Consider the following 27523-nt stretch of genomic DNA (forward strand, 5'->3'; position numbering starts at 1 on the left):
CCATACAGATTATGTTGCTGACTGACCCAGAGATTGAGAGCAGTTTACTGATCAGCTCGGATGAAGGGGCCACCTATCAAAAGTACCGGCTGAACTTCTACATCCAGAGCCTGCTGTTCCACCCCAAACAGGAGGACTGGATCCTGGCATACAGTCAAGATCAGAAGGCAAGAAAAGATTTTGTGACCTTCTTTACCAATGGTGTGGCATTTTCCCTCACAAGGGCCTAGACAAACATTTAGTACTTGCTTTTTCTAGAGGGCCTCTGTTTCTGCATGCACCATAATTATGATTTCATTTACACACCTGCAAGATCTGTGACTATAAATCAGGTATTTACTGGCAGATGTCAAGTTTGGTAATATTTGCACCCTCAATGATCATTAATTGTGGGGAGTTGTTCGAGGGGAACACGATTGTGCCCCCAAACATGGAGAGTGGGTTTAGGGGTTGACTCCAGATTAGACCCTTCATTGTGTTCTCTTCTTTTTAACTAATGTTTTTGCCAGGACAGAAGCCTTTAATAATGTGCGAAGCTGTTCAGTATAAGTACTCGGATAATGGTACACAATATGGATATATTTCTTGGCACTTGAAACAAATGGTGGTACCCTCCTTGCTTCAGAATAACATACAGTTCTTCTTGATCCTGCCAGCTTGGCACATTATAAACCAGATGTTGATTGTCCAAGGAAGAAAATAAGTGAATTGAATTCCTTTTGGAGTCTGCTTCTGTTGGTGCAGATCATGTCATAGCTACAGAAACATGCCCTAACATTTCAAAAGCATCTAGTACTTTTGGATACCTCAATTTTTGGATCTACTTAAGACCCCTTAAAGAGGCCTGATTCTCCCAGCAATTTCTGAAAAACCAAGGCACCAATAATCACTAAACTGGGGCCTGATAAATATTTAAAATTGAACATCTTGACAGATGGTGCTTGTTCAGATTGGTGTGTTAATCTAAATCTCAATGTAATGTAAAGCTTTACAGTCCTGTATGGGGGTTCACTCACCACAGGAGCATCTCCTTGTGGCCAGGTGTGGCATAGCAGTTGGCTTTCACTCTGGCAACCCCTTCTGACAGTCACTCCTTCACTATGGTGGTCTCTGCTCTATAACTTGGCCCTCCAACCACATGATATTTATGTCTGCCCCTTTTGGGGTAACAAAGTTCAACAAACAGAAGTCTAACGGTTAATTCCGAGATCTTGTGTCAGGTCTCTGGCCCCTGACTCTGGGCTCATGCCATGTTGCCAGTGATTGGTAGGGGAACTCAGGTCTTCCCTACACTGAGTTCAGCCCGGGGACCCTTACTGTCAGCCTAGGTTTGCAGTGTCCCATCCCTTGCTGCTGTTTCCCTGGGCTTCTTCCAACACAGCCTCTCTCAGGCTTTCTTTCCTGCAACTTCTCCGGGTTGATCCGTCTTTCAGGGCTGGAATCCCAGGGCTTATTCTCTGCTCTGGATTTCCTCCTCACCACCTCTCTGTTTCCAAAGAGTGACTGCAGATTCCCGCCCTGCGTCCCCCTTCTGCTACAAACTTCCTCTCATTATAATAACCAGCCTGCTCCTGCCCACCGGGGCTTCATGATCAGTCAAGCCTGAGTTTCCCTCCAGATGCAGCCAGGGAACATAACTGGTTTTTCAGGTCCACATTAACCCATTAAGGGCCTGTGTAGGATACATAGCCCATCATAAGCACCTTCCATTCAAGACTTTCAGTGTGGTTTACAAACATAAAAGAATTAATCCTCCCAATACTTGTATGACGTATGTAGGTATTATTGTGAGCTTGAGGAAACGGTGTCTTGGAGCTGGTTTACACTAGACCTAGCGACATTGCTCAGGGGTGTGAAAAATCCATCTCTTTGAGCGACGTAGTTAAGCCTACCTAAATCCCTGTGTAGACAGAGCTGCGTCAAGGTGGAGGTGGATTACTTACACTGACAGGAGAGCCCATTAGTGTAGGTAGTGTCTACCTACCTACCGCTGTAGCATTTCACACGTAGACAAGTTCTTAGGGTTGCTAAATGACTTGCCTAATGTCACAAATGAAGCTTAAGGAAATATTGGGAATAGAAGTTAAGACCTGTGCTTAACCAGAAAACCAATGTCCTTCCAAGGTTGTAGCCTAATGTTCATACAGAATTAAAATTTGAGTAAATTCTGCTTACTAAATTTCCTCTGTAGTCTCAATCAGATACAGTGTTCCTCATTTGACTTTTGTCTTAAATTGTTGTTATAGTTTGTGCTGCAGCCATGTTCCATCCAAAGTTTCATTCTAGTAGTAGCTGAAATGATTCCTGGATACTGCATATGTTAAATAGGAAGAGCCAAAATTCTGCCCATATGTATGGCCATGAAACACCACTGAAATCATTGCACAGGTGCAAATGAGGACAGGATTTGGCTACCCCTTCCTGCTTCTCCACGTGGGCACCAATGATACTGCCAAGAATGACCTTGAGCGGATCACTGCGGACTATGTGGCTCTAGGAAGAAGGATAAAGGAGTTGGAGGCGCAAGTGGTGTTCTCGTCCATCCTCCCCGTGGAAGGAAAAGGCCTAGGTAGGGAGCGTCGAATCGTGGAAGTCAACGAATGGCTACGCAGGTGGTGTTGGAGAGAAGGCTTTGGTTTCTTTGACCATGGGATGGTGTTCCATGAAGGAGGAGTGCTGGGCAGAGACGGGCTCCATCTTACGAAGAGAGGGAAGAGCATCTTTGCCAGCAGGCTGGCTAACCTAGTGAGGAGGGCTTTAAACTAGGTTCACCGGGGGAAGGAGACCGAAGCCCTGAGGTAAGTGGGAAAGCGGGATACCGGGAGGAAGCACAGGCAGGAATGTCTGTGAGGGGAGGGCTCCTGCCTCATACTGGGAATGAGGGGCAATCAACAGGTTATCTCAAGTGCTTATATACAAATGCACAAAGCCTTGGAAACAAGCAGGGAGAACTGGAGGTCCTGGTGATGTCAAGGATCTATGACGTGATCGGAATAACAGAGACTTGGTGGGATAACTCACATGACTGGAGTACTGTCATGGATGGTTATAAACTGTTCAGGAAGGACAGGCAGGGCAGAAAAGGTGGGGGAGTAGCACTGTATGTAAGGGAGCAGTATGACTGCTCAGAGCTCCGGTACGAAACTGCAGAAAAACCTGAGTGTCTCTGGATTAAGTTTAGAAGTGTGTGCAACAAGAGTGATGTAGTGGTAGGAGTCTGCTATAGACCACCGGACCAGGGGGATGAGGTAGATGAGGCTTTCTTCCGGCAGCTCACGGAAGCTACTAGATCGCATGCCCTGGTTCTCATGGGTGACTTTAATTTTCCTGATATCTGCTGGGAGAGCAATACAGCGGTGCATAGACAATCCAGGAAGTTTTTGGAAAGCGTAGGGGACAATTTCCTGGTGCAAGTGCTAGAGGAGCCAACTACGGGGGGGCGCTTTTCTTGACCTGCTGCTCACAAACCGGGTAGAATTAGTGGGGGAAGCAAAAGTGGATGGGAATCTGGGAGGCAGTGACCATGAGTTGGTTGAGTTCAGGATCCTGACGCAGGGAAGAAAGGTAAGCAGCAGGATACGGACCCTGGACTTCAGGAAAGCAGACTTCGACTCCCTCAGGGAACGGATGGCCAGGATCCCCTGGGGGACTAACTTGAAGGGGAAAGGAGTTCAGGAGAGCTGGCTGTATTTCAAGGAATCCCTGTTGAGGTTACAGGGACAAACCATCCCAATGAGTCGAAAGAATAGTAAATATGGCAGGCGACCAGCATGGCTTAATGGTGAAATCCTAGTGGATCTTAAACATAAAAAAGAAGCTTACAAGAAGTGGAAGGTTGGACTTATGACCAGGGAAGAGTATAAAAATATTGCTCGGGCATGTAGGAATGATATCAGGAGGGCCAAATCGCACCTGGAGCTGCAGCTAGCCAGAGATGTCAAGAATAACAAGAAGGGTTTCTTCAGGTATGTTGGCAACAAGAAGAAAGCCAAGGAATGTGTGGGCCCCTTACTGAATGAGGGAGGCAACCTAGTGACAGAGGATGTGGAAAAAGCTAATGTACTCAATGCTTTTTTTGCCTCTGTTTTCACTAACAAGGTCAGCTCCCAGACTGCTGCGCTGGGCATCACAAAATGGGGAAGAGATGGCCAGCCCTCTGTGGAGATAGAGGTGGTTAGGGACTATTTAGAAAAGCTGGACGTGCACAAGTCCATGGGGCCGGACGAGTTGCATCCGAGAGTGCTGAAGGAATTGGCGGCTGTGATTGCAGAGCCATTGGCCATTATCTTTGAAAACTCGTGGCGAACCGGGGAAGTCCCGGATGACTGGAAAAAGGCTAATGTAGTGCCAATCTTTAAAAAAGGGAAGAAGGAGGATCCTGGGAACTACAGGCCAGTCAGCCTCACCTCAGTCCCTGGAAAAATCATGGAGCAGGTCCTCAAAGAATCAATCCTGAAGCACTTGCATGAGAGGAAAGTGATCAGGAACAGCCAGCATGGATTCACCAAGGGAAGGTCATACCTGACTAATCTAATCGCCTTTTATGATGAGATTACTGATTCTGTGGATGAAGGGAAAGCAGAGGATGTATTGTTTCTAGACTTTAGCAAAGCTTTTGACACGGTCTCCCACAGTATTCTTGTCAGCAAGTTAAGGAAGTATGGGCTGGATGAATGCACTATAAGGTGGGTAGAAAGCTGGCTAGATTGTCGGGCTCAACGGGTAGTGATCAATGGATCCATGTCTAGTTGGCAGCCGGTGTCAAGTGGAGTGCCCCAGGGGTCGGTCCTGGGGCCGGTTTTGTTCAATATCTTCATAAATGATCTGGAGGATGGTGTGGATTGCACTCTCAGCAAATTTGCGGATGATACTAAACTGGGAGGAGTGGTAGATACGCTGGAGGGGAGGGATAGGATACAGAAGGACCTAGACAAATTGGAGGATTGGGCCAAAAGAAATCTGATGAGGTTCAATAAGGATAAGTGCAGGGTCCTGCACTTAGGACGGAAGAACCCAATGCACAGCTACAGACTAGGGACCGAATGGCTAGGCAGCAGTTCTGCGGAAAAGGACCTAGGGGTGACAGTGGACGAGAAGCTGGATATGAGTCAGCAGTGTGCCCTTGTTGCCAAGAAGGCCAATGGCATTTTGGGCTGTATAAGTAGGGGCATAGCGAGCAGATCGAGGGACGTGATCGTTCCCCTCTATTCGACATTGGTGAGGCCTCATCTGGAGTACTGTGTCCAGTTTTGGGTCCCACACTTCAAGAAGGATGTGGATAAATTGGAGAGAGTCCAGCGAAGGGCAACAAAAATGATTAGGGGACTGGAACACATGACTTATGAGGAGAGGCTGAGGGAGCTGGGATTGTTTAGCCTGCAGAAGAGAAGAATGAGGGGGGATTTGATAGCTGCTTTCAACTACCTGAAAGGGGGTTCCAAAGAGGATGGCTCTAGACTGTTCTCAATGGTAGCAGATGACAGAACGAGGAGTAATGGTCTCAAGTTGCAGTGGGGGAGGTTTAGATTGGATATTAGGAAAAACTTTTTCACTAAGAGGGTGGTGAAATACTGGAATGCGTTACCTAGGGAGGTGGTAGAATCTCCTTCCTTAGAGGTTTTTAAGGTCAGGCTTGACAAAGCCCTGGCTGGGATGATTTAACTGGGAATTGGTCCTACTTCGAGCAGGGGGTTGGACTAGATGACCTTCTGGGGTCCCTTCCAACCCTGATATTCTATGATTCTATGATTCTCTAGCATGTTAAGCATTTTGGGACCTTTGAGATGAAAGGAATTGCATTATTGTAATACACTAATAATTGATGAAGATCAGTGCTGCTTGTAGTAGTAGATTTCCCATTTTGAAATAGGGGATGGGAGGAATATAAATTTCTGTTCGTGCTTTAGTCAGCCTGCCAAGGTGAGTGAAGATCCTGAGTTAGACAATGTATAACTAAGTTTGAGTGGATTTATGATGCGCAGCCCCTTAAGGGGACAAAGCCTGACAGCTGGAGAAATAATTTCCTAGTTCCAACAAGCAAATTATCTCTACGCAGTTATTCCATGAGTAATTGCTATTGCTTTATTTTACAGGGCCACAAAACTGCCTGCAAATACGAACGCAGGCTTTTTGGAGGGTCCTGAGGGGTTAGCTGGGATGGTGGGATTGGTCATGATGGTGGGGTTTATCTGGGTTTTATGTGGGAGGGTGCTTGATGGAGCTTTATCTAAACAATATTTTAGAGAGTAGTAAATGTGATCATTATTGGTGATTAGAATATTATGTTACCTAGGATGAGCTTCACCCCTATGCAGAGGGCTGGCACAAAGCCACTTATGTCCCACTTAACGCCTTCAGAAATGGAGTTTATGTGGGACTTAGCGATGTGCTATACCCTGCATAGGGGTGAATTACAGCTTTGGGTCCTGATCCTAGCCCTGTTGGAGTGTTTCCCTTGACCTCAGTGGGCTTTGGATCAGACCCATTGAGGGTAAATGATAAGCACAAAGTATAAATCAACTTGGAATAAATAAAACAAAAGGGTCAGGTTCTCCCTGTGGCTGAGCGCAAATGGTTCCTGGTAGTTTCATTTCTCCAGGCAGAATTTGGCCTGGAGTAACTGTGTGATCCTGCAGGTTTTTATATTTATTATACTATGGAAGTCATGGAGTAGTTCACAACAAATGACTGTCACTTGCTCTTTTGAGACCTTGTGCTAAGGCTGTAGTAATGGCAAGAGAACCCAATAGTCATTGGTTGCAATCCGGCATAGGCTTATTATTGATCAAGAGTCCCCCCTAGCAACCCAAGATGTAGACAGCTGTGTGGTGGCCAACTTGAACTGAATTTGCCGTCCGAGTTTGTTTCCTAGTAGACAGGTTCCCAGCATCACAAAACCCCATCACTAGTCACATTCATTTGCACCCTTGCTTCAGAAGAGAGACCAAGGCTTCAAGGAACATGGAGAATGAACAGGAGAGGAGACTGAATGAATATGCAGACTGAACCATTGCACCCCAGAGGAATTTCCTCCAGTTGAAGACTTAGGTAGATTGCCTGGGCAATGTGCAGGAGCTTACACTGCTCATGCTGTGAATCTTCTCTGGGCAGAGGACTTTAGTTTCCAGGGCTGAAAATCCAGTGCCTTTTACACACATTAAATTAACTTGACAGATTTTAGAGAGAGTATCAGAAAATCAGCTGCTGCCTGCTCCAACTGTTCTATGATTACCTTCATTTTTCCAGCTGAAAGTACAGTCGCTCCGTGGTGAACCCCCATCACATAATTGTGGAGCTAGTGTGTGATTCTCCGTTTTCTGAATAAGAAAAGTTACCTTTCAGAAGAAAACTCCAGATACAGTAAAACATTCCTAGGGACACACAAGCTCATTGGAGGTCCTGTACATTTTAATTATGGTGGGTTTAATCACATGGCTTATATGGTAAGGGGCTGTTCTGTGGGCGTGTTACCTGTTTCTTTTTGCTATATAGTCTTAAATAGTGGTTTGAGGTGTAAATAGGGGCTGGAAAATAAGAGTCTACACTTCATGCAGAGTCTCCTTCCCCTGTTCAGATGGATCAGCCACACAGAGATAATGGCTGGTACTCATCCCTGAATTGCTGAGCTCTTTGAGGTGATGAAATGCAGGTGGTAATGGAAGGTGTAAGTGATGTGGGGGGAAATGTAGAGTCTGAATTGCACAGCTCAGAAGAAATTGTCTAAATGCACTCAAGTGTTGAGCGACACCAGCGGTGGTGGAGAAGCTGTTTTAAAATGGTCCTCCTAGATTCCCTCTTGTTCCTTTGATGTTTTCAATGGGATTGTGAAATCAAGACAGCCAGGTTAAAGGGGACAGTTTCTGCCAACGAGGCATCTCTAAATGAAACTATTTTTTTTAATTTCCTTACTATTTGATTTCAGCTGTCTGTTTTTTTAAAAAGCGAGTTTAGTTCCTGGGGAGAAAGTACCAAACTGAGAGCCTTGGAGATGGAAATTTGGTCATGTTGTAAAGGCACTTGACTTAGATTCAGGAGATCAGGGTTCTCTTTCTAGTGGGCAACAAACTTCGTCTGTAACCTTGAGCAAATCACTTAATCTCTCTTTGTTCCTTTGTTCCCCATGTGTAAAACTGGGATAGTAACACTTTCCTTCCTCCTAGAGGTGCTGAAGATAAATTAATTAATGAAAGAGGTGCTCAAATATGAAGGTGATGGGTGCTGTTTAAGTAGATACATAGAGCTTTCTATTTATAGAACAATGTGACAGATAAAGCACAGGAACAGGTAGTGGATGTGCAAGCTTCCCACACATTGGCCCAGCCATGTTCCTTAACCCATTGCCTGAATGGTTTGCTTTGACAGATGAGCAGTAGCTCTGTCTCTTCAGCAGAGAGGCTTATCGCTGTATAGGTGAGACTGCTAATTAGCACTAATTCTGACAGTGGACTTTTTGAGGTCCTCTAGGTCCTGATCCAAAGCCCACTGAAATCACCAGTCATCTTTCCATCAGGAGCTGGACGGGGGCACATTTTACGTAGGCCACATCTCTGTGTGTTTGTACTTGTGTTTATTTGTTCATTCAAAGGGGAAAATAATCCACAGTGTAGAGAGAACACAAAATAAGGTTTGGTAAACTCTTGCAGGGCCCATGATGAAGGGAAGCTGTTTGATCAGTGAGCAAGCAGGATTTGCTCAGGTTGCACCCACTAACAGTAATGGGGAGTGGATTTACCGATGTGAATCCATCAGGCATTCAAGTGGCAACAGTGGTGTTCAGAGTCAGGGGTGACAGAAGAATCGCTTGCTTGTGTAAACCGATATATGTCAGAGAAGCAAGGGTGTGCATGGAGAGCAGGCCAGTTGTTAAGGTATTAAGCAAAACAGTGGATTGTGGTCTCTTTGGGTCTAATTAACCCCTGTATGGCGGGTGAGAGGGTAGAACAAGGCCCAGACATCACTTAAATTCCTATTACCTCCTAATAGAACATCAGTGGCTCACATATCTGGTGAGAATGCTCAGCACAGGGGATGTCTCCCATTGTCAGGAAAAGAGGGTATCATCTGTGTTCATAGAATCATAGACTATCAGGGTTGGGAGGGACTTCAAAGCAGGACCAATCCCCAACAAAATAATCCCAGCCAGGGCTTTGTCAAGCCTGACCTTAAAAACCTCAAAGGAAGGAGATTCCACCACCTCCCTAGGTAACCCATTCCAGTGCTTCACCACGCTCCTAGTGAAATAGTGTTTTCTAATATCCAGCCTAGACCTCCCCCACTGCAATTTGAAACCATTACTCCTTGTTCTGTCATCTGTCACCACTGAGAACAGTCTAGATCCATCCTCTTTGGAACCCCCTTTCAGGTAGTTGAAAGCAGCTATCAAATCCCCCCTCACTCGTCTCTTCTGTGTTCTCCTATCATTTTTAAACTGAGCTTTACTGGCTTCTCTGGGGCTGATTCTTCTCTCACACCAGTGTAAATCAGGAGCAACTCTATTGACCTCCTGTACTGCGGCAGTATAAGAACCACACTGGAACAGAAAGGAATGAATAGAATTGCCTTGTGTACAACTGGAGTAAGAGGAGAATCAGGCCCGGTGTTTAAATCAAACCTAGCCGTGAGCCTGATCATGCTCTTTTAATAGCTTTGAGATTAATAGATTTTAAAGTCAGAAGGATCATCCAGTCTGACTTTATGTGTAACACAAACCATATAATTTCACCCAATCAATCCTCTATTTAGCCTAGTAGCTTGTGTTTGACTAAGGCATATTGTTCTGAAAGGCATCCAATCTTAAGTGAGATGTACTGGATTTTTGCATCTGACTTAGATGTGGGCTTGATTGGGCTCAGTGTCTCATTCAAAAACCAGGAGATTAAGTTTGCTGTCAGTTATGCTGCTTTCACACTGCTCTAATTCCATTGACAGCAGGGAGTTACTCCTGCTTTACACCAGAATAAGTGAAGGTGGAATCAAGACCTGCATCTCTGTTACAAGGAGATATTTTCTCCAATTAAGATTAAGATGCACAGTTATATAGAATAAAGTTTCATTGGGTTTTGAGGACCCACTGGCAATATTAGGTGTGAAAAGACAAAATAACATATAGTTTGTGTGCTAATGTTTAATGGAGTCCTTAGCTCAATCAGCAAAACAAGTTATTCGTTCAGCCTGCCTATTTCTGATGACCTTTGGTATGGCAAAACATGAAAAGTAATAGTGTATTTGCAAAGCAGAAGGTGTTCTGCCCTGGTACCAAAATACGTGGAATGTTTCAGAAGACCTTAGAAATTCTTGGAGGACCACAAGAATTTATCCCAGCTAAATGAAGGCTTTTAAAAAAAGATATGTGAACTCAGACCCATATTTTTAAAAGCCTGTGTGTATTTATGCATGGTGTGTGCATGAAAAAACCATGCAGGTGTATATATCCTTAAGTTATATCCATGCACCGGGCATTTGGCTTACGTGCCTTTGCACACAATCCTTTTCAAATGTGGGATGAAATCTATGGGGCAAATTGAGCAGCAAATGGATAGCCAATCCTTATGCTGTTCTGAGGATGAACAGGGGAAAGCTATGAAGATCCTTCATCTTGCAGTTGCTTTGTTTTATTTTCTTTCTTGCCTGTACAGTCAGCTGTCCAGCATTAATTCAGCAATCGGGGCAAAGTTGTCAGATTGTATTTTTCTTTTAATTTGGCCATAAACTGGTGTACAAACTGTGATGAAACATGCCCTCCAAGTGCATCCTTCAGTCTCTTACACACCTCACTAAGCATAATGTGTTGGGAAACAACTTAAAATAAAGGAAATAAACAGTGGATGGAAATAAAAGAATAACCAATAAAAATAACAAAAAAAAACCCAAACCCAAACAGCTGATCCAGTAACAGGCAGATGGCACAGTCAGTCCAAACAGGAAGATAGGATCATAGCAATGTAGGGCTGGAAAGGGACTCAGGAGGTCATCGAGTTCAATGTTTTTCTATGACCGGTCCATGGACTGGGCACCAGTCCCTGAGATCTCCCTGATGCAGTTTAGGAAGGCAGTAAGCCGGTCCCTGGTACCAAAAAGGTTGAAAAGCGCTGATCTAGTTCATCCATCCTGTACTGAGGCAGGATTAAATATAGCTAGACCATCCCTGACAGGTGTTGCCCTAACCTGTTCTTAAAAATCTCCGATGGAGATTCCACAACCTCCCTACATAACTCGTTCCATTGCTTAACGATCCGTAATGTTAAAAAGGTTTCCCTGATATCTAATCTAAATTTCCCTTGCTGCAAACTAAGCCTATGGCCACTTGTCCTGCCCTCTGTGCTGTGGACACGCACAATTGATCGTCATCTTTTTTTAAAGCAACCATTTACATATTTGATGCCTGTTACCCTTTCTCCGCCTACCCCCTTTTCTTCTGTAGACTGCACACATCCCCTTCGATCAGCCTGTCCCCAGAGGGGCTCTGCTTGGTAGGAGTGTGGTCAGGGTGCTGTAAGGCAGGACTCTTGAGTAATTTTCATCACTGATTTTGCCACTGATGTTCATGTCTTTAGGCAAGTCTGTATGCCTCAGTTTGCTCAAGTGCACAATCTCTACAAACAATAATGCTTATCCCCCTTAAGCCTGCTTCTATGAGCATAAGGGATTTGTTTGTTCATTGCTTTGAGATCCTTGGATGCATATGTACAACCAGTGAGAGAATACCCCTTCTCCCATAAATTTTTACTGCCCTACGGATGTCTAGAGATTTCACACATTTCCATGAAAACGTACCAATTTGCCATCTCAGAAGCAGTGTACTCCCATGGGTGAGGTGGGATCTGGAGACCTGGGTTTTAATCCCGGCTCTGTCACTGACCACCTGTGTGTGACCTTGAGCAAGTCACTTCAACTGTCTGTGCCTCTGTTTCCCTCCACTTTCTTTTCTATCTTGCCTATTTATATTATAAGCTACTATTTCTTACTATGTACAATGTGTCACAATGGAACCCTGAAATCAGCTGGAGCCTCCAGCACTACCATTATGCAAATGATAAATAATAATTGTTGTGGGTTTTTTTAATGAAAAGCTGTGTGTGTGTGAAACTAGGGAACTTTTGCCCTGAATTGTGTGATAATTAGCTGTTTTCTTTTCCTGCAAATGGTAATTTTTAAGGGGGAAAATACAAAAATTGAAAGACAGACTTTCCCTTCCACCTCCAAAATAATTGATTTTTCATAAAATACCCGAAAACAAAACAAAAGCACACAGGCAGGAATGCAGTTTTTTTGCAAGCAGTGCAATTTATTTTTTCAAACAGCTCTCCTGGCTACTATGCAAGTAGCTACGAAATTGACAACACATTGGAATGGCTTACCAAGAGGAGTGTTAAGTTCATCATCACCTGGAACCTTTAAATTGAGATTGGACCTCTTTCCAAAAGATACAATCTATTTTAGCGACAGGTTGCTGGGCTGAGTCATGTTCCTTTACATATGAGGGAAGAATAATTCCCCATGCTGCAGGAACTGTTAGGTGAAATTCTACCGGGTATGTTATGCAGATAAGCTTTAAAGGTGTGCTGGTAAAAATGTGTTACTATAAGTCATTTGCTTTTGGGTTTCATGCATGAGTCAAATCTTTCTGATAGACTTCCATTCAAACTGGGCTGGAGTTAGAACACCAACCAATGTGCCTCTTAGGAGAATGTGTGGAGAATATTAAGGGAGAACTGGGAAGAAGGACGGAAAAAGAAGAGTAAAACTGCCTGTACATACTAGGCAGTATCCCCAGGACTCCACCTCCGGCACACATACACAAAGGGAATCTCTTCATGTCTAGCCATAAGACTCTCCCAGGACAAGGTTCCTCATGATACTGGTGAAGAATCAGAAACAGAATGAAATGGAAAGGAAAGTCAGTATCTGATATGCAAATCTCAGTGGCTTTTGGAATGACTGCAGGATAGATACCTGAAGGCATTATCACTTCCACTTGTTCCCATTGGTGTTAAATAAACAAACATCCAGCTATTTGCTAAATATATTGATGCCTTATGTTCAATGTAAGTGATGCACAATTCAAAATGCTTGATATTTTGCAACACTGTATTTACTTTCTCCTCTCATGACTATTTAATCATTTAAGTGTCCACGTATGACACTTGCAATTAGATTGCAAACAACGGGGGAAGGACCTAAGTGACACCCTGCTGAACTATTGTAGACCAAGAATTATGTGGACCAAGAAGTATGTATATATTGTTAACCTGAAACGATTCTTCTCTACTCCAGAATCCTGCACCTCCTGCTGGGAGGAACTTCTCTGAGAAAATTGCTTGCACCCCAGGTAGCCTGTCAGGACACTGGGAGCCAGACAATAGACACTGACCTGATTGCATATCTCCCCTCAGTTGGGGTGGAGTCTTGGCTTTGCCACAAGCCCCAATCAATGGGCAGTGCAATCTCTGAATCATACTCTGCTTCCCAATATAGCTCCCCGTCTCCAGCTGCTCTGCAGCAGGAGCACCCTTTTCCAGGCCTATACCAGCTGTAGCTAACTTCCTTTGCAATGTTCATGTAAGCACACTAGCTAGTGTGCTGGCAGGAGGTGTGGATCTAAAAACTCCACCCACTCCAGCCTCTTCTCTGTGTAAGGGGCATATATCCTTTCTGCATAGCCTGGTTTCCCCATCTTGCTTCAACCTGCAGTACACGTTGCCAGCACCAGGCTATCAAAGAATGCTTTATGTCCCCACACTCACTGTACAAGCTGAGCCACAAGGTGGCCCTCAATTTGACCCATTCACACAACAGGAAGTCAACAGCATTCTATTCCTGGAGGCATAGAAAGAAAAAGAAACCCAGATTGCGAGGAGGAGAACCTTGTTTTCCCTTGATTGCTCTTCAGCAGCTTTGAATAAAAGGAGGGCACCAAAGAAAAGAGGAACGGATCAAAAGAGACAAATGTGAAATCTGTCCTGCTATCCTCTGCCTTCCTGGATGTATTGGATCACTCCCAGGTAGACTCCTTCACACATGAATAGTATTTGAATAGTACCCAGATAGACACTAAGAATAATGACTAAAACATTAATGGAAGGAGCTGAATTCCTTCAAATACACCTGTGGTGGTAATAATGTGCAATATACCAGTAATAAACTTATTCAGTATAAATGAATGGGGGTTAGTAGCAGGAACGGGCTGATTTTATTCCAGCTTCTGCGTTCAGTTTGACTTTGTTATGTTTACACTTTAAGCTTAACAATGCTTCAGAGATTGTTACACGTGTCTGTATGGTGCCTTGTGCAACATTGTGCCACATATGGAGAGGAAAGTAACTGTAAAAGTTCTTTATAGACTCACATAGAGAGACACAATGAGAAATCTGTGGTGTAAATGCAATGACTGTTATCTGAATAGATTATCTTTTTTGCGGGAGGGGGGAAGGCACTTGGAACATGAATAGCTTTAAGGAGCTCACACACGAAGGGGAAAGAATTAGGGCGAACTGAAGAAATGGGCATGAAGATTAGCATTCTGTAGGATTTCCATGAAGGAATTAGAAGAGCGTTTGACGCAACCCTCGGACCATATATCTCAGTTCTTTTGGGGAAGTTCCGATCCAGATCTGAGCCAGGTATTTTTGGCGAGGTCAAGATAGAGGGATTTTTTTGTAAATTCAGGATGGCTTTATGAATGTCTGGATTATTGTGATCAGGGCTATATCTGAGGGAAATAAGTGAAGACTTCCTGGAAGCTGGAGGTGAGAGAAGTTGCTTTGTGTGACTGCAATTATTTGATTCTCCGAGGTGAGTGATAAATCAAGTTCAACCTGAGGCTGTGCATTGATACAACATTTTTTAGAAGAAATGTCCTCAGAAGAGGGCAAAATTGTGGTGCCTACAATCCAGCTCCTACAGCATCCAGCTCCTACAAATAATCATCTCTTCCAGTTAATATCATGTCACTTCCTGGATTCAGTTCAAGACAGCTGTTCTTTCTCTAAACTCCCATCTCCCACAGCTCCACAGGATGAAATCAATGTACAGAGCTGTATGTCCTCATTAGCATACAAAATCTGCCAGACTGGATCAGACCCGTGGTTCATCTAATCCAGTATCCTGTCTCTGACAGTGGTCAACACCAGATGTTTCAGCAGAAGGTGTCAGAACCTCTCCCCACTTGCCCCCAGTGGGAAAGTTTGTGGGATGTGGGAAAGTTTCCTCCCATGGAGTCCTCAGCCTAATCCTTAATACTCAGAGATTGATAGAAATACTGAAGCATGAGGCCTTGCAGCCCATATAATCTCATTGTAATCCCTAAGGATTGTCTGTGGATATTAAAAAGAAATAGTGACAGGTTTCCACATCACAGGGGCTCTTGGAGAAGAAGCCTCTCAAGACTGATGGAATGGTAGGCCACCTTTAGGAGGCCTGCCTAGGACTGTGATCCCCTCAGATGATGTCCCAGGACAAGAGCTATGCAAAAAGCCAATTTGGGGGTTCAGTGGCAGTTCTTGGGAGAAAAAAAGGTTATTTTGGGTTGCACAAAAATTGTGTTTCAATTTCAAGCTTTTTTTCCTGAAGGTTTTTTGTTGTTGTTGTTTTGTTTCTTAACATAAAATTGAAGGAAATTTCAAAACAAAGTCATTTCAAATAGAAACATTTCGACTTTTTCCAAACATTTTGATTTTACCTTGTTCCCAGCCAAAACAATTCAGTGAATTAGACATGAATTTGCAAAATGTTTCCATTAACCCAAATATGCATTTTCCACTGGAAAAAAAAGGTGAACACATTTTGCCCCGTTCAAACAGGCCTTTCAAATGCTTTGGATTTGGCAGGATTACCTTCCTTGCTTCTGAGGTCAGATACAAAGACTGTGGTTATCCCTCTATCTTGCAGGATGATGCTTAGACTATCAGGAGCTGAGTGGCCTGTTTGGGCAAGCTGGATGAATACTGAGTTGGTAGACTCACCAGCCAGCTTTCAGGATCACAGAGGACATCACACACTTCATATGAATCAGGTTGTGATGCTGGCAAACCAGGCGCCAGCTCTTGCCAAGATTGCAGGCATTAGCTAAGAACTGACAAGCTCATAGATGGAGACCAGACCAGTTCACCTGTATGTTAGTGTTGCTCAGAATAGGAATTTGTCTTATAAGGATGTAGTTAGTGTTTAGACTCTATGAAATGCTTCTAAATTGCTGCCTGCATTAATCTCACTTGCAATGTCTATATTTCATGCTATAAAAAATATGCAACTTTTGCTTTGAAAATATTTGCTCTAAACTTGTGAACCCAGATGGGAAGAATGTCGTCCACCTGCCCGTCAAGAAGAACTTTCAAATCAGATGGGCCATCAAGGAACATTACAATACAAAGGATGGGTGAATGGCCCTATCACACCTTGGACATGTTATATTCAACGAAGCTCGTCCTATGGATTTGGAAGCTGAGTGAAGGAACTAAAACAAAGTCACAGGAACATTTTCCATCTCTTTTGCTGTTTGAACTCTCACAGGGCTAGAGAGATCAAACTGAAGCCAGAGTTCCCCAAGGGTTGCCTCCTGGGTCCGCCCTGAAAACACTTTGAATTGACAGATCACTACAACCGTGCCACTCTTAGGATTTAGATTGCAACTCATTTGTGCATATGTCTGTTTGCTTTAACCTGTAAATAACTCTTATTTCTCTTTCCTAGTCAATAAACCTTTAGATAGTGTATTAGAGGATTGGCTACAGGCCTTGTATTTGGTGTAAAATCTAGGGTATCAGTTGATTGGGGTAAGTGACTGGTCTCTTGGGACTGGAAGCAACCTGCATATTGTGTGATTTTTCATGTAAGTGACCATTTATCACTAAATCCAGTTTGTCTGGGTGGCAAGATAAACTGGAAAGTCTAACGGGACTGTTTGTGACTCCATGGTGAGACTGTTGTAGTGATCCAGGACTTCACATTTGTTACTGGCTTGGCAAAATCTAATTATAGAACATACCATTAGTTTGAGGTATCTGCCCTGTTTCTGACAGTCTGCCCTGAGGTAAGCACTCTTGGTTGTGAGCCACTCCAGACAGTGTGACACAGGTCATGGATGACAACTGGTTTCTTTAAGACATACGTTGTGTTCATCAGCAAAATTGTGAGCGAGGCTTCTTCTTCTTCGGTGCATTGCAAGATTCAACACCCACAAGCTGTAATTTATCCAAGACATTAATCTGTGCCTTTTGTTATGAGAGCTGAACTTTCTGAACCACAGGGTAAATTCAGTGTTCTTATGGAAGACAGGCGGCTCACAGTTCAATTTTATTAATGTATCTACCCCAAATTCCCTAAGGTGGAATTTTTATGAAACTTCTCACAGCTCAGCTCATTTAACCTGAGGACAGAAGATAATGTTGGGAGATTTCAGCATTGTAATTCAGTCAACTCTGGATAGGAAGGCAGTGACCTATTGGGTATAATCTCTTAACTCCAGGTGATTAAAGCTACAGGTATTAAACTTGTCTGATGCTCAAAGAACATTAAACCCTTCAATCTCTTCTAGGTGATGTTTATTATAGAGATTTTAAAATGTACAGACCAATAAATGAAAACACAAAACCAAATAAGATTACAGATAAATTAATTATAGGCCCAGATCCTCATCTGGTGTAATTTGGTTTAGCTCCAATGAAATCAATGGAGATATATCAATTTACACTACTTTAGAATCTTGCTCATTGAGTCCATGCAGGAGAGATATTTAAGGTCTTCATATAATATATTAAATCACATTCAAATTTCAAGGAACATTTCAACCATCTCTAGTTGTAGATGGTGGCAAGGTTCGGGCTCATGAGGTATAAATTGGCTTAGATCTAAAATAAATAAAATCCATTTATTCATATCAACAGTTGATAGGATTTAGATTCAGTGCCTAGCTCCCTTACGAAAATGAGATTTAGGCCTTGTCTACACTACACAGTTTTGTCAACAAAAGTCAGCTTTCATCAGCAAAACAATTGAAGTTTTCTCACAACAATACTCCTGCTGATTTAACTCCCCTGCCACACCAACATAATAAAACCACATCAATGAGCAGCATGGAGCTTTTTGCAACAAAGTTAGAGCGACGCAGTGTCAGTGTAGACACTGCACTTGCTTATGTCCCCCTAAGCAGCATCCAGGAGGTGTCCCACAATGCCCATCATAACCGCTCCGATAAGCAGTTTCTACTTCTCTGCCCTGCAGCCAGGTACACGGGCATGCGCCCCTCCCTCTTTAAAGCCCTGGAAATTCTACTTCCTGTTTTCTCGGCATGGACAGCTCAGATTGCATCTTCCCAGCTGACCATGCTGGCTTTCGGCAGCAAACACACTCCTGCCTGGAGTACACGGAAGTTGCTGGATCTGTTGGGTCTGTGAGGAGAGGAGACTGTGCAGTTGCAGCTCTGATCCAGCCATAGGACCTTTGACATCTACAAGCAGATTGCTCATGGCATGGATGAGAAGGGGCACAATAGGGACATGTAGCAGTGCTGTGCTAAGATCAAGGAGCTGATGTAGCCTTACCAAAAGGCAGGGGAGGCCAACCATCACTCTGGTGTGGCACCAAAAACATGCCACTTCTACAAAGAGCTGCATGTCATCCTCAGAGGCGACCTCACCTGCACTGCCAAAAGCCTCGTGGATACTTTGGGGGGACTGCATTCAGCAGCTAGCAGAGTCAACCCTGAGGACAAGTGGTGGACAAGGGGGTCTAGTTGGAGGAAGATGTGGGACAAGCAACAGGCTCTTCCATTGGCGTGCTGAGCCAGGACCTCTTTTTGACTCTGGAGTCCCAGATGCCCAGCTCTAGTGTGCCTGAAGCAGGAGAGGAGAGCTCTGGTAAGTACTATTTTGCTTTGATAGTGCACAGTGACATGAAGGAGAGGTGTCCTTTATTTTGTTACATGGTGCACATGGGAGAAGGAATCAAAATTAACAACACTAGGTACTGCTAAAGGAAAGGGGAAGTTGTGGCACCTTAGAGACTAACAAATTTATTTGAGCATAAGCTTTCGTGAGCTACATACAGTAACACCCATTATTTCATGTTCTCTGTGTATATAAATCTCCCCACTGTATTTTCCACTGAATGCATCCTATGAAGTGAGCTGTAGCTCACGAAAGCTTATGCTCAAATAAATTTGTTAGTCTCTAAGGTGCCACAAGTCCTCCTTTTCTTTTTGCGGATACAGACTAACACGGCTGCTACTCTGAAACACTAGGTACTGTTTGCATCTACTTCACATTCCCCTGTGCAGCAACACAGTGGAAAAGTTTGTTAATGCATACTGAGATCTCCTGGGAATCCTCCATAGAGATCTCTAGGAAACTTTCCTGAAGATATTCTGCAATCCTTTGCTGAACATTCTTTGGCAGAGCTGCTTTGTTTCTTCCCCGATTGTAGGAAACTTTGCCGTGCCAATCAGCAATTACTTCTGCAGGAACCAAAGCAGCACACAGGGGAGCTGTGTATGGATCCTGTCTGAAGCCACATGCATGCTGGAGATGCACCCTTGCATCTTCAGTTACTCTCAGCAGTGTGATTTCAACTTTGATCGCCCCTGCCTGTGGAAAATGGTGCCAGTGTTCAGAATAGTGTGCCTAGGCGCTTGTAGTAATCCCCTTCTGAAATCACTCAGACCCTTTGTCCCATCTTGCACCACCCTTCCCCCTCCCCTGGGCTGAACTCACCATGTTTAGTGCTCTGGCTGTGCTGCATGTTTGTCAAGGGAAAGTGAGAAAGGAGTGTATGTAACTTCTATGATTCAAGACTGTGAGTGCACACATAATACTGACTCTGTGTATTGTTTCTTTTGCTTCTGCAGATGTGCCTTTGGGGGCCAGGTCCTACGTATCGGCAGAGTGCCGCCGTCAGATAAGGAGGCAAACAAGGAATAAGGAGGACATGTTTTGCGAAGCGCTGCAATCGTCAGATAGGGAGCACAGATCATAGAGAGAAACAACAAATGAAAAACTAGAAATGGATAGCCAAGAGAGGAGACAGAGGAGGAGTAGATAATAGAGGATAAGGAGTGGATGATAAAGCTCATGGAGGACCGAACAGAGATGCTGAGGTCCCTGATTTTGCTGCAAGTGGAACACATGCCTGCTCAGCTCCCTCAGCAGTCCATACAGAACTGCCTTCATTGCCCTCCCCAAACTCCCCACACATTCCTCTCACATTCCCGGCCCATTGCAGTACCCCTTGCACTCCACCCCTAGGGACATTTTCCATAATGACAGCATGACTTGCACACAGCTGTGAGATCCTCACTTCAAAGAGTGCTGCTCACTGTCATGTCCCTTGTAAGAAATGTTAATCTGTGTATTGCTGTTTAATAAAAATTTAGTCTTACAAAGACAGTGATTCTTTATTTGTGGCCTACACTGTAGGGTTGCAACAGAAATTCATACACAGTGGCCATCGGCACATTTGCAGACTACAATTAACGCTCAGGCAGGAATGATTACAGGGGTCATTTACAGTGGCAGGTAAACAATTCCTGGCTCAATTTATTACAGAAAAACACATTACTGGGGCTTATTGTCAAAATACTGCTTCAAAGCTCCCTGATTTGAATAGCGTCCCCCACCCCCCATTAAACTCCTCTAATAGCCCTGGTGTCTGGATGCTCCAAATCAGCTGCCAGGTGATCCATCTCAGTGCTCTATCCCTGGGAAAACTTTCCCCCTTGGCTTCAGAGATGTTATGCGCAGCACCACAGGCTGAAATATTTTCCTCATTGAGGTCTAACCTGCCAAAAGGCAGCACCAGCAACCCTTTAATCTGCCAAACGTACATTCAACGGTCATTCTGTACCTGCTGAACATGTTGTTGAAGCACTCCTTGCTGCAGTCAAGGTTTCTGGTTCATGGCTTCATAAGCCACGAAAAGAAGGGATATGCTGGCTCTCCCAGAATCACTAGGGGCATTTCCACATCCCCTGTTGAAATCTTCTGGTCTGGAAAGAAAGTCCCTGCTTGTGGCTTTCTATATAGGCCAGTGTTCCTAAAGATGTGTGCATCATGCACCTTCCCTGATCACCCTGTGTTGATGTCAGTGAAAGTAGCCCTTTCTGTTAATGTACTCCATCACAAGATGGTCTGGGGCTAAAATTGGGATACGTATGCCATCTGTCGACTGGATACAGTTAGGGAATCCCTTTGCCACAAAGCCATCCACTATCCATCCACAAAGCCAAGGAATGTGTGGGCCCCTTACTGAATGAGGGAGGCAACCTAGTGACAGAGGATGTGGAAAAAGCTAATGTACTCAATGCTTTTTTTGCCTCTGTTTTCACTAACAAGGTCAGCTCCCAGACTGCTGCGCTGGGCATCACAAAATGGGGAAGAGATGGCCAGCCCTCTGTGGAGATAGAGGTGGGACTATTTAGAAAAGCTGGACGTGCACAAGTCCATGGGGCCGGACGAGTTGCATCCGAGAGTGCTGCAGGAATTGGCGGCTGTGATTGCAGAGCCATTGGCCATTATCTTTGAAAACTCGTGGCGAACCGGGGAAGTCCCGGATGACTGGAAAAAGGCTAATGTAGTGCCAATCTTTAAAAAAGGGAAGAGGGAGGATCCTGGGAACTACAGGCCAGTCAGCCTCACCTCAGTCCCTGGAAAAATCATGGAGCAGGTCCTCAAAGAATCAATCCTGAAGCACTTGCATGAGAGGAAAGTGATCAGGAACAGCCAGCATGGATTCACCAAGGGAAGGTCATGCCTGACTAATCTAATCGCCTTTTATGATGAGATTACTGGTTCTGTGGATGAAGGGAAAGCAGTGGATGTATTGTTTCTTGACTTTAGCAAAGCTTTTGACACGGTCTCCCACAGTATTCTTGTCAGCAAGTTAAGGAAGTATGGGCTGGATGAATGCACTACAAGGTGGGTAGAAAGCTGGCTAGATTGTCGGGCTCAACGGGTAGTGATCAATGGCTCCATGTCTAGTTGGCAGCCGCTGTCAAGTGGAGTGCCCCAGGGGTTGGTCCTGGGGCCGGTTTTGTTCAATATCTTCATAAATGATCTGGAGGATGGTGTGGATTGCACTCTCAGCAAATTTGCGGATGATACTAAACTGGGAGGAGTGGTAGATACGCTGGAGGGGAGGGATAGGATACAGAAGGACCTAGACAAATTGGAGGATTGGGCCAAAAGAAATCTGATGAGGTTCAATAAGGATAAGTGCAGGGTCCTGCACTTGGGACGGAAGAACCCAATGCACAGCTACAGACTAGGGACCGAATGGCTAGGCAGCAGTTCTGCGGAAAAGGACCTAGGGGTGACAGTGGACGAGAAGCTGGATATGAGTCAGCAGTGTGCCCTTGTTGCCAAGAAGGCCAATGGCATTTTGGGCTGTATAAGTAGGGGCATAGCGAGCAGATCGAGGGACGTGATCGTTCCCCTCTATTCGACATTGGTGAGGCCTCATCTGGAGTACTGTGTCCAGTTTTGGGCCCCACACTAGTGGATAAATTGGAGAGAGTCCAGCGAAGGGCAACAAAAATGATTAGGGGACTGGAACACATGAGTTATGAGGAGAGGCTGAGGGAGCTGGGATTGTTTAGCCTGCGGAAGAGAAGAATGAAGGGGGATTTGATAGCTGCTTTCAACTACCTGAAAGGGGGTTCCAAAGAGGATGGCTCTAGACTGTTCTCAATGGTAGCAGATGACAGAACGAGGAGTAATGGTCTCAAGTTGCAGTGGAGGAGGTTTAGATTGGATATTAGGAAAAACTTTTTCACTAAGAGGGTGGTGAAACACTGGAATGCGTTACCTAGGGAGGTGGTAGAATCTCCTTCCTTAGAGGTTTTTAAGGTCAGGCTTAACAAAGCCCTGGCTGGGATGATTTAACTGGGAATTGGTCCTGCTTTGAGCAGGGGGTTGGACTAGATGACCTTCTGGGGTCCCTTCCAACCCTGATATTCTATGATTCTATTCTATGATTCTATTTTCTGCACATTGCCCAGAGTCACAGTCTTTTGTAGCAGGAGGCTATAAATGGCTGTGCACACTTGCATCACTGCAACCCCCACAGTGGACTTCCCAACTCCAAACTGATTCATGACTGACCGGTAACAGTCTGGAGTTGCCAGCCTCCACACAGCAATCGTCACTCACTTTCCCACTGTCAGGGCAACTCTCATTTTGGTATCCTGGCACCGCAGGGTGGACGTGAGCTTCACACAGAGTTCAAGGAAATTCTGCAGCCACTCCTCATCATCCCATACCTGCATCACAGTGCGATCCCACCACTCAGTGCTTGTTACCTAAGCCCAGTCACAGCAGTCTACCATGTACTGCTGCTCCATGAATGCCAACCTCAGTCTTTAATTGTTTCTTTCCATAGCACACAGGAAGGCAGTCTCCATGGCTTCCTGGTCAGATTTGCAGCTCATGAAGTACTGCAGGATCAGCTGTATTGTGCTCATAATGCTTGTCACAACCCTGGTGAACAGTGGCGAGATCCATGCTTTCAGGCAGAGTTTACTGGAGTAGTTTGAAAATGATGCAAAACATAGTTGGAAGCCCTTGGAATTATGGGATGGAGAAAACTGCATCATGGGGTGGTGACCCCGCCCCCAAGATGCACTGCGATCCATTCCCAGAACTGCTAGCAAGAGAAGGTGATTTTTTTTAATCCAGTTTGTACTCAATAGAAATTTTGCCTGAGCAGGAGCAAAATATAAAAACAGAGTGACAAATCAACATTTGCCCCTTAGATGAAAATTTAGATCAAAACTGATCAAAGATTCTTTTTCTATTTGTGCTTTGAAAAATGGAAGAACATGATATCATTTCGATCTAATAATGAAAATTACCTGTAATCAGACTGAAATGCTTGCCAAAAAAAAATAAAATGTCATCCCCTAAGAGACTACATGGATGAGCCTGTCATAACAGCCCTGGGAGAGAAAAAGCTTATATTACAACATGGCAGTAAGCTGCTGTGCACCTTTTTTTTCATGAAAGCACCATACATGATAAATAGGGGAAATATCCCCGTGTCCTGTCTGGATAAAAATCAAGCCTAGCCCCCAGATATTCTCCTTTTCCTTCTGGTCCACCATTCCACTCCAAAATGTCATCTCAGTAGAATACACTTGACAAAGCACCCTATAGGGAATTTTTTTTTTTTTGGCCTGATCACTGAAGGTCGTTAATGCTGCCCAAGATCCTGCCAGATTTAACTTAACATCTCACGCTACTTCATGGTAAAAGTATTTACCTTGAACACTCGTGAGATGTTCCGCAACCAGTGTCAGGAGAATCTGTAATAACTCTCCAGTTAACGTGTCATCATTTTGCACGTTGGAAACCAAGATGAATAATTGCGTATTATAGAAGCTCAGCTGCTGGCAAATGAGGAGGATCCCTCGATGCCCTATGTAGATGCAACTCTCTGTGGACCTAATCCCAGTCAATCCCACCAAACACAATGGGAGCTTTTGCCACTGGCTTCCAGGGAACCAAGAACAGTTCCTAAGAACACATAAAACGTCCCCTGCATTTAGTGCAGGTATAACTAGAAGTTGTGATGTGAACGTAGTGAGGTGTGAAAGACCAGATACAATGAAGAGCAATGCATATTTCCTCCATTTAAAACAATTCCATCAAGGTTTTCTTTTTATTCCTCTCAGTTCAGACACACTGTTGCTGGTGCACTGTTAACACAACTGGAGATTTCTGTGATGTGACAATAATAATAGTGCTCAATGTTTTGTTGTGACAGTCTAGAGAAGCTGTAGAATGAGAGGCAGACAAGGGTGGAAAGCCTGTACCCCCTTTTCACTAGTGACTGAATAAAGATGTTTGTTAAGGTGCCTCCATTCTTTCCTTCTTGATAAAGGGAAACTTCTCTGATTTTTTTTTCACATGCATCTAAAATTTTCCACTTTTTAAACACAAAATCCTGAAAATGGAAAATTGAAAATATTTCGGTTTTCAAATCAAAACCAAAAATGTTTTCCTCCTTCCTTTCCCTTGTTATCATCTTTTTCTTGTATTTCCCCATTCTTTTCATCCCTTCTTTTTTTTTCCTTTTTCTTTTTTTGCAATTGAGAAAGGAAGGGGAAAGGAAAAGGGATATCTTTTTCAAAGGATATTTCAAAATGTTTAAAAGAACTTACCGTTTTTGAAAGAGCTCTAGTTAATGTAGGTAACTTATAAACATCCTTGTGAGGTATTATCCTGTCTATAAAATGGGGGAACTGAGAGAGAGAGATATTAAGTGAGTAATATTAAGTGAGTTGCCCAAGGTCATGCAAGCTGAGAATAGAAGCCAAGTCTGTTTATTCCCTGTTGTGTACTGTAACAATACTCCTTCTGTTCAACTGAAAGATTTAAAATCATAGAATCATAGGACTGGAAGGGACCTCGAGAGGTCATCTAGTCCAGTCCCCTGCACTCATGGCAGGACTAAGTATTATCTAAAATATCCTTGACAGATGTTTGTCTAACCTGCTCTTAAAAATCTTCAATGATGGAGATTCCAGAACCTCCCTCGGCAATGTATTCCAGTGCTTAACCACCTGACAGTTAGGAAGCTTTTCCTGATGTCCAACCTAAACTGCCCTTGCTGCAATTTAAGCCCATTGTTTGTTGTTCTATCCTCAGAGGTTAAGGAGAATAATGTTTCTCCCTCCTCCTTCTAACAACCTTTTATGTACTTGAAAACTGTTATGTTCCCTCTGTCTCCTCTTCTCCAGACTAAACAAACCCAATTTTTTTTCAATCTTCCCTCATAGGTCATGTTTTCTAGATTGTAATCACTTTTGTTACTCTTCTCTGGACTTTCTTCAATTTGTCCACATCTTTCCTGAAATGTGGTGCCCAGAACTGGACACAATACTCCAGTTGAGTCCTAATCAGCACAGTATAGAACGGAAGAATTACTTCTCATGTCTTGCTTACAACACTCCTACTAATGCATCCCAGAAGGATGTTTGCTATTTTTGGATCAGTGTTACAGTGTTGACTCATATTTAGCTTGTGATCCACTATGACCACAAAATCCCTTTCTACAGTACTCCTTTCTAGGCAGTCATTTCCCATTTTGTATGTCTTTGACTAATTGTTCCTTCCTAAGTGGAATACTTTGCATTTGTCCTTATTGAATTTCATCCTGTTTACTTCAGACCATTTCTGCAGTTTGTCCAGATTCTTTTGAATTTTAATCCTATCCTCCAAAGCACTTGCAACCCCTCTCAGCTTGGTATCGTCTGCAAACTTTATAAGCGTACTGTCTATGCCATTATCTAAATCATTGATGAAGATATTGAACAGAACCAGACCCAGAACTGATCCCTGTGGGACTCCACTCAATATGCCCTTCCAACTTGACTGTAAACCACTGATAACTACTCTCTGGGAACTATTTTCCAAGCAGTTATTCATCCACCTTATAGTAGCTCCATCTAGGTTATATTTCCCTAGTTCATCTCCCATCCTTCTCAAATTCTCCCTTCTCCTCCCTGGCAGAAGAAGTGCTATGCTCTTCTCCTTTCCCAAAGTCACTAATTCCCTCTTTAAGGAGGGTCAAAACATTGGTAAGCAAGCATAAAGGCTGTCCTTTGCTGTCTCAGATGTGTCTTCAAGCCCAGTGGCAACAGTAAGAACTCTCAGAAGACATGCCTGGCTATGCTCCTCTTCTTTTCCACAGGGAACAAAATCTAAAGTTGAGGACTTTCCATTTGAAGGCAACTGCTTGTGTAGTTCAAATACCAATGAGTTATTGGAAAAAATGAAAGAGACTAGATCTACATCTAGGTCCCTGGGTCTTTTGCAGACTTTCAAAAGGAGATCTTTTTGACCTTTTCAGATTCCAAAGACAGCATAACCCACCTTATTCTTCTTCATTCAACAAAAATAGACATCACTACCAATACCAACAACAACGGTCTTTTGATTCTCAGTCATACAAGAGATGGTCATTCAAGCCCAAAATGAAGCAAAATAATTGGCCTATCACGGCTTCTTTGCTTGCAGTGAGACTGCAGGTTTTCAGTGGTGTTTGAGAGCAGCAAAGCAATGTTGAATCCTGTTTTCCTTACATTTGGAGACCTTTTAAGTCAATGTTAGAGTGAGTGGCTAAAGATCACCACAGACAGATGGGTACTGGATACTATAAAGAATGGTTATACCATCCAGGCTGATACCCTTCCTCCAAACCAACCTTCCTCTCCCTCTCTTTTCAGGAACCCCACACAGGGACATTGTTAAGATCAGGGATCAATTCTCTGCTAATGGAGACAGCAATAGAGAAGGTTCCAATAAATCTCAGGAATCAAGGGTTCTGCTCCTGCTATTTTCTAATTCCAAAGAAAGATGGAGATCTTCGTCCAGTCTTAGATCTAAGGAAGCTAAACAAGTACATCTGAAAGATGCATTTCAGTATATTAACCCTAAGATCCTATATTCCTTCCCTATCCTTTCTAGATTGGTTTACTGCTCTGGATCTCAAAGAAGCTTACTTTCATATTTCAATAAGACCATCGTACAGGAAGTAC

General features: G+C 43.8%; 1 protein-coding gene across 2 annotated transcripts in view; it reads left to right on the top strand.

Moving 5' to 3' along the window:
• The window catches only part of SORCS1 (sortilin related VPS10 domain containing receptor 1), a 428683-nt gene that overhangs the window by 265726 nt on the left and 135434 nt on the right, over positions 1–27523 (top strand). For both annotated transcript variants that reach the window (XM_084634878.1, XM_084634879.1), the window contains exon 4: positions 9–167. In XM_084634878.1, coding sequence (XP_084491004.1) covers positions 9–167 — 159 coding nt within the window. The remainder of the gene's footprint in view (positions 1–8; positions 168–27523) is intronic.

This window comes from Lepidochelys olivacea, assembly GCF_965140295.1.
Source record: "Lepidochelys olivacea isolate rLepOli2 genome assembly, chromosome: 7".
NCBI classification, from domain to species: Eukaryota; Metazoa; Chordata; order Testudines; family Cheloniidae; genus Lepidochelys; species Lepidochelys olivacea.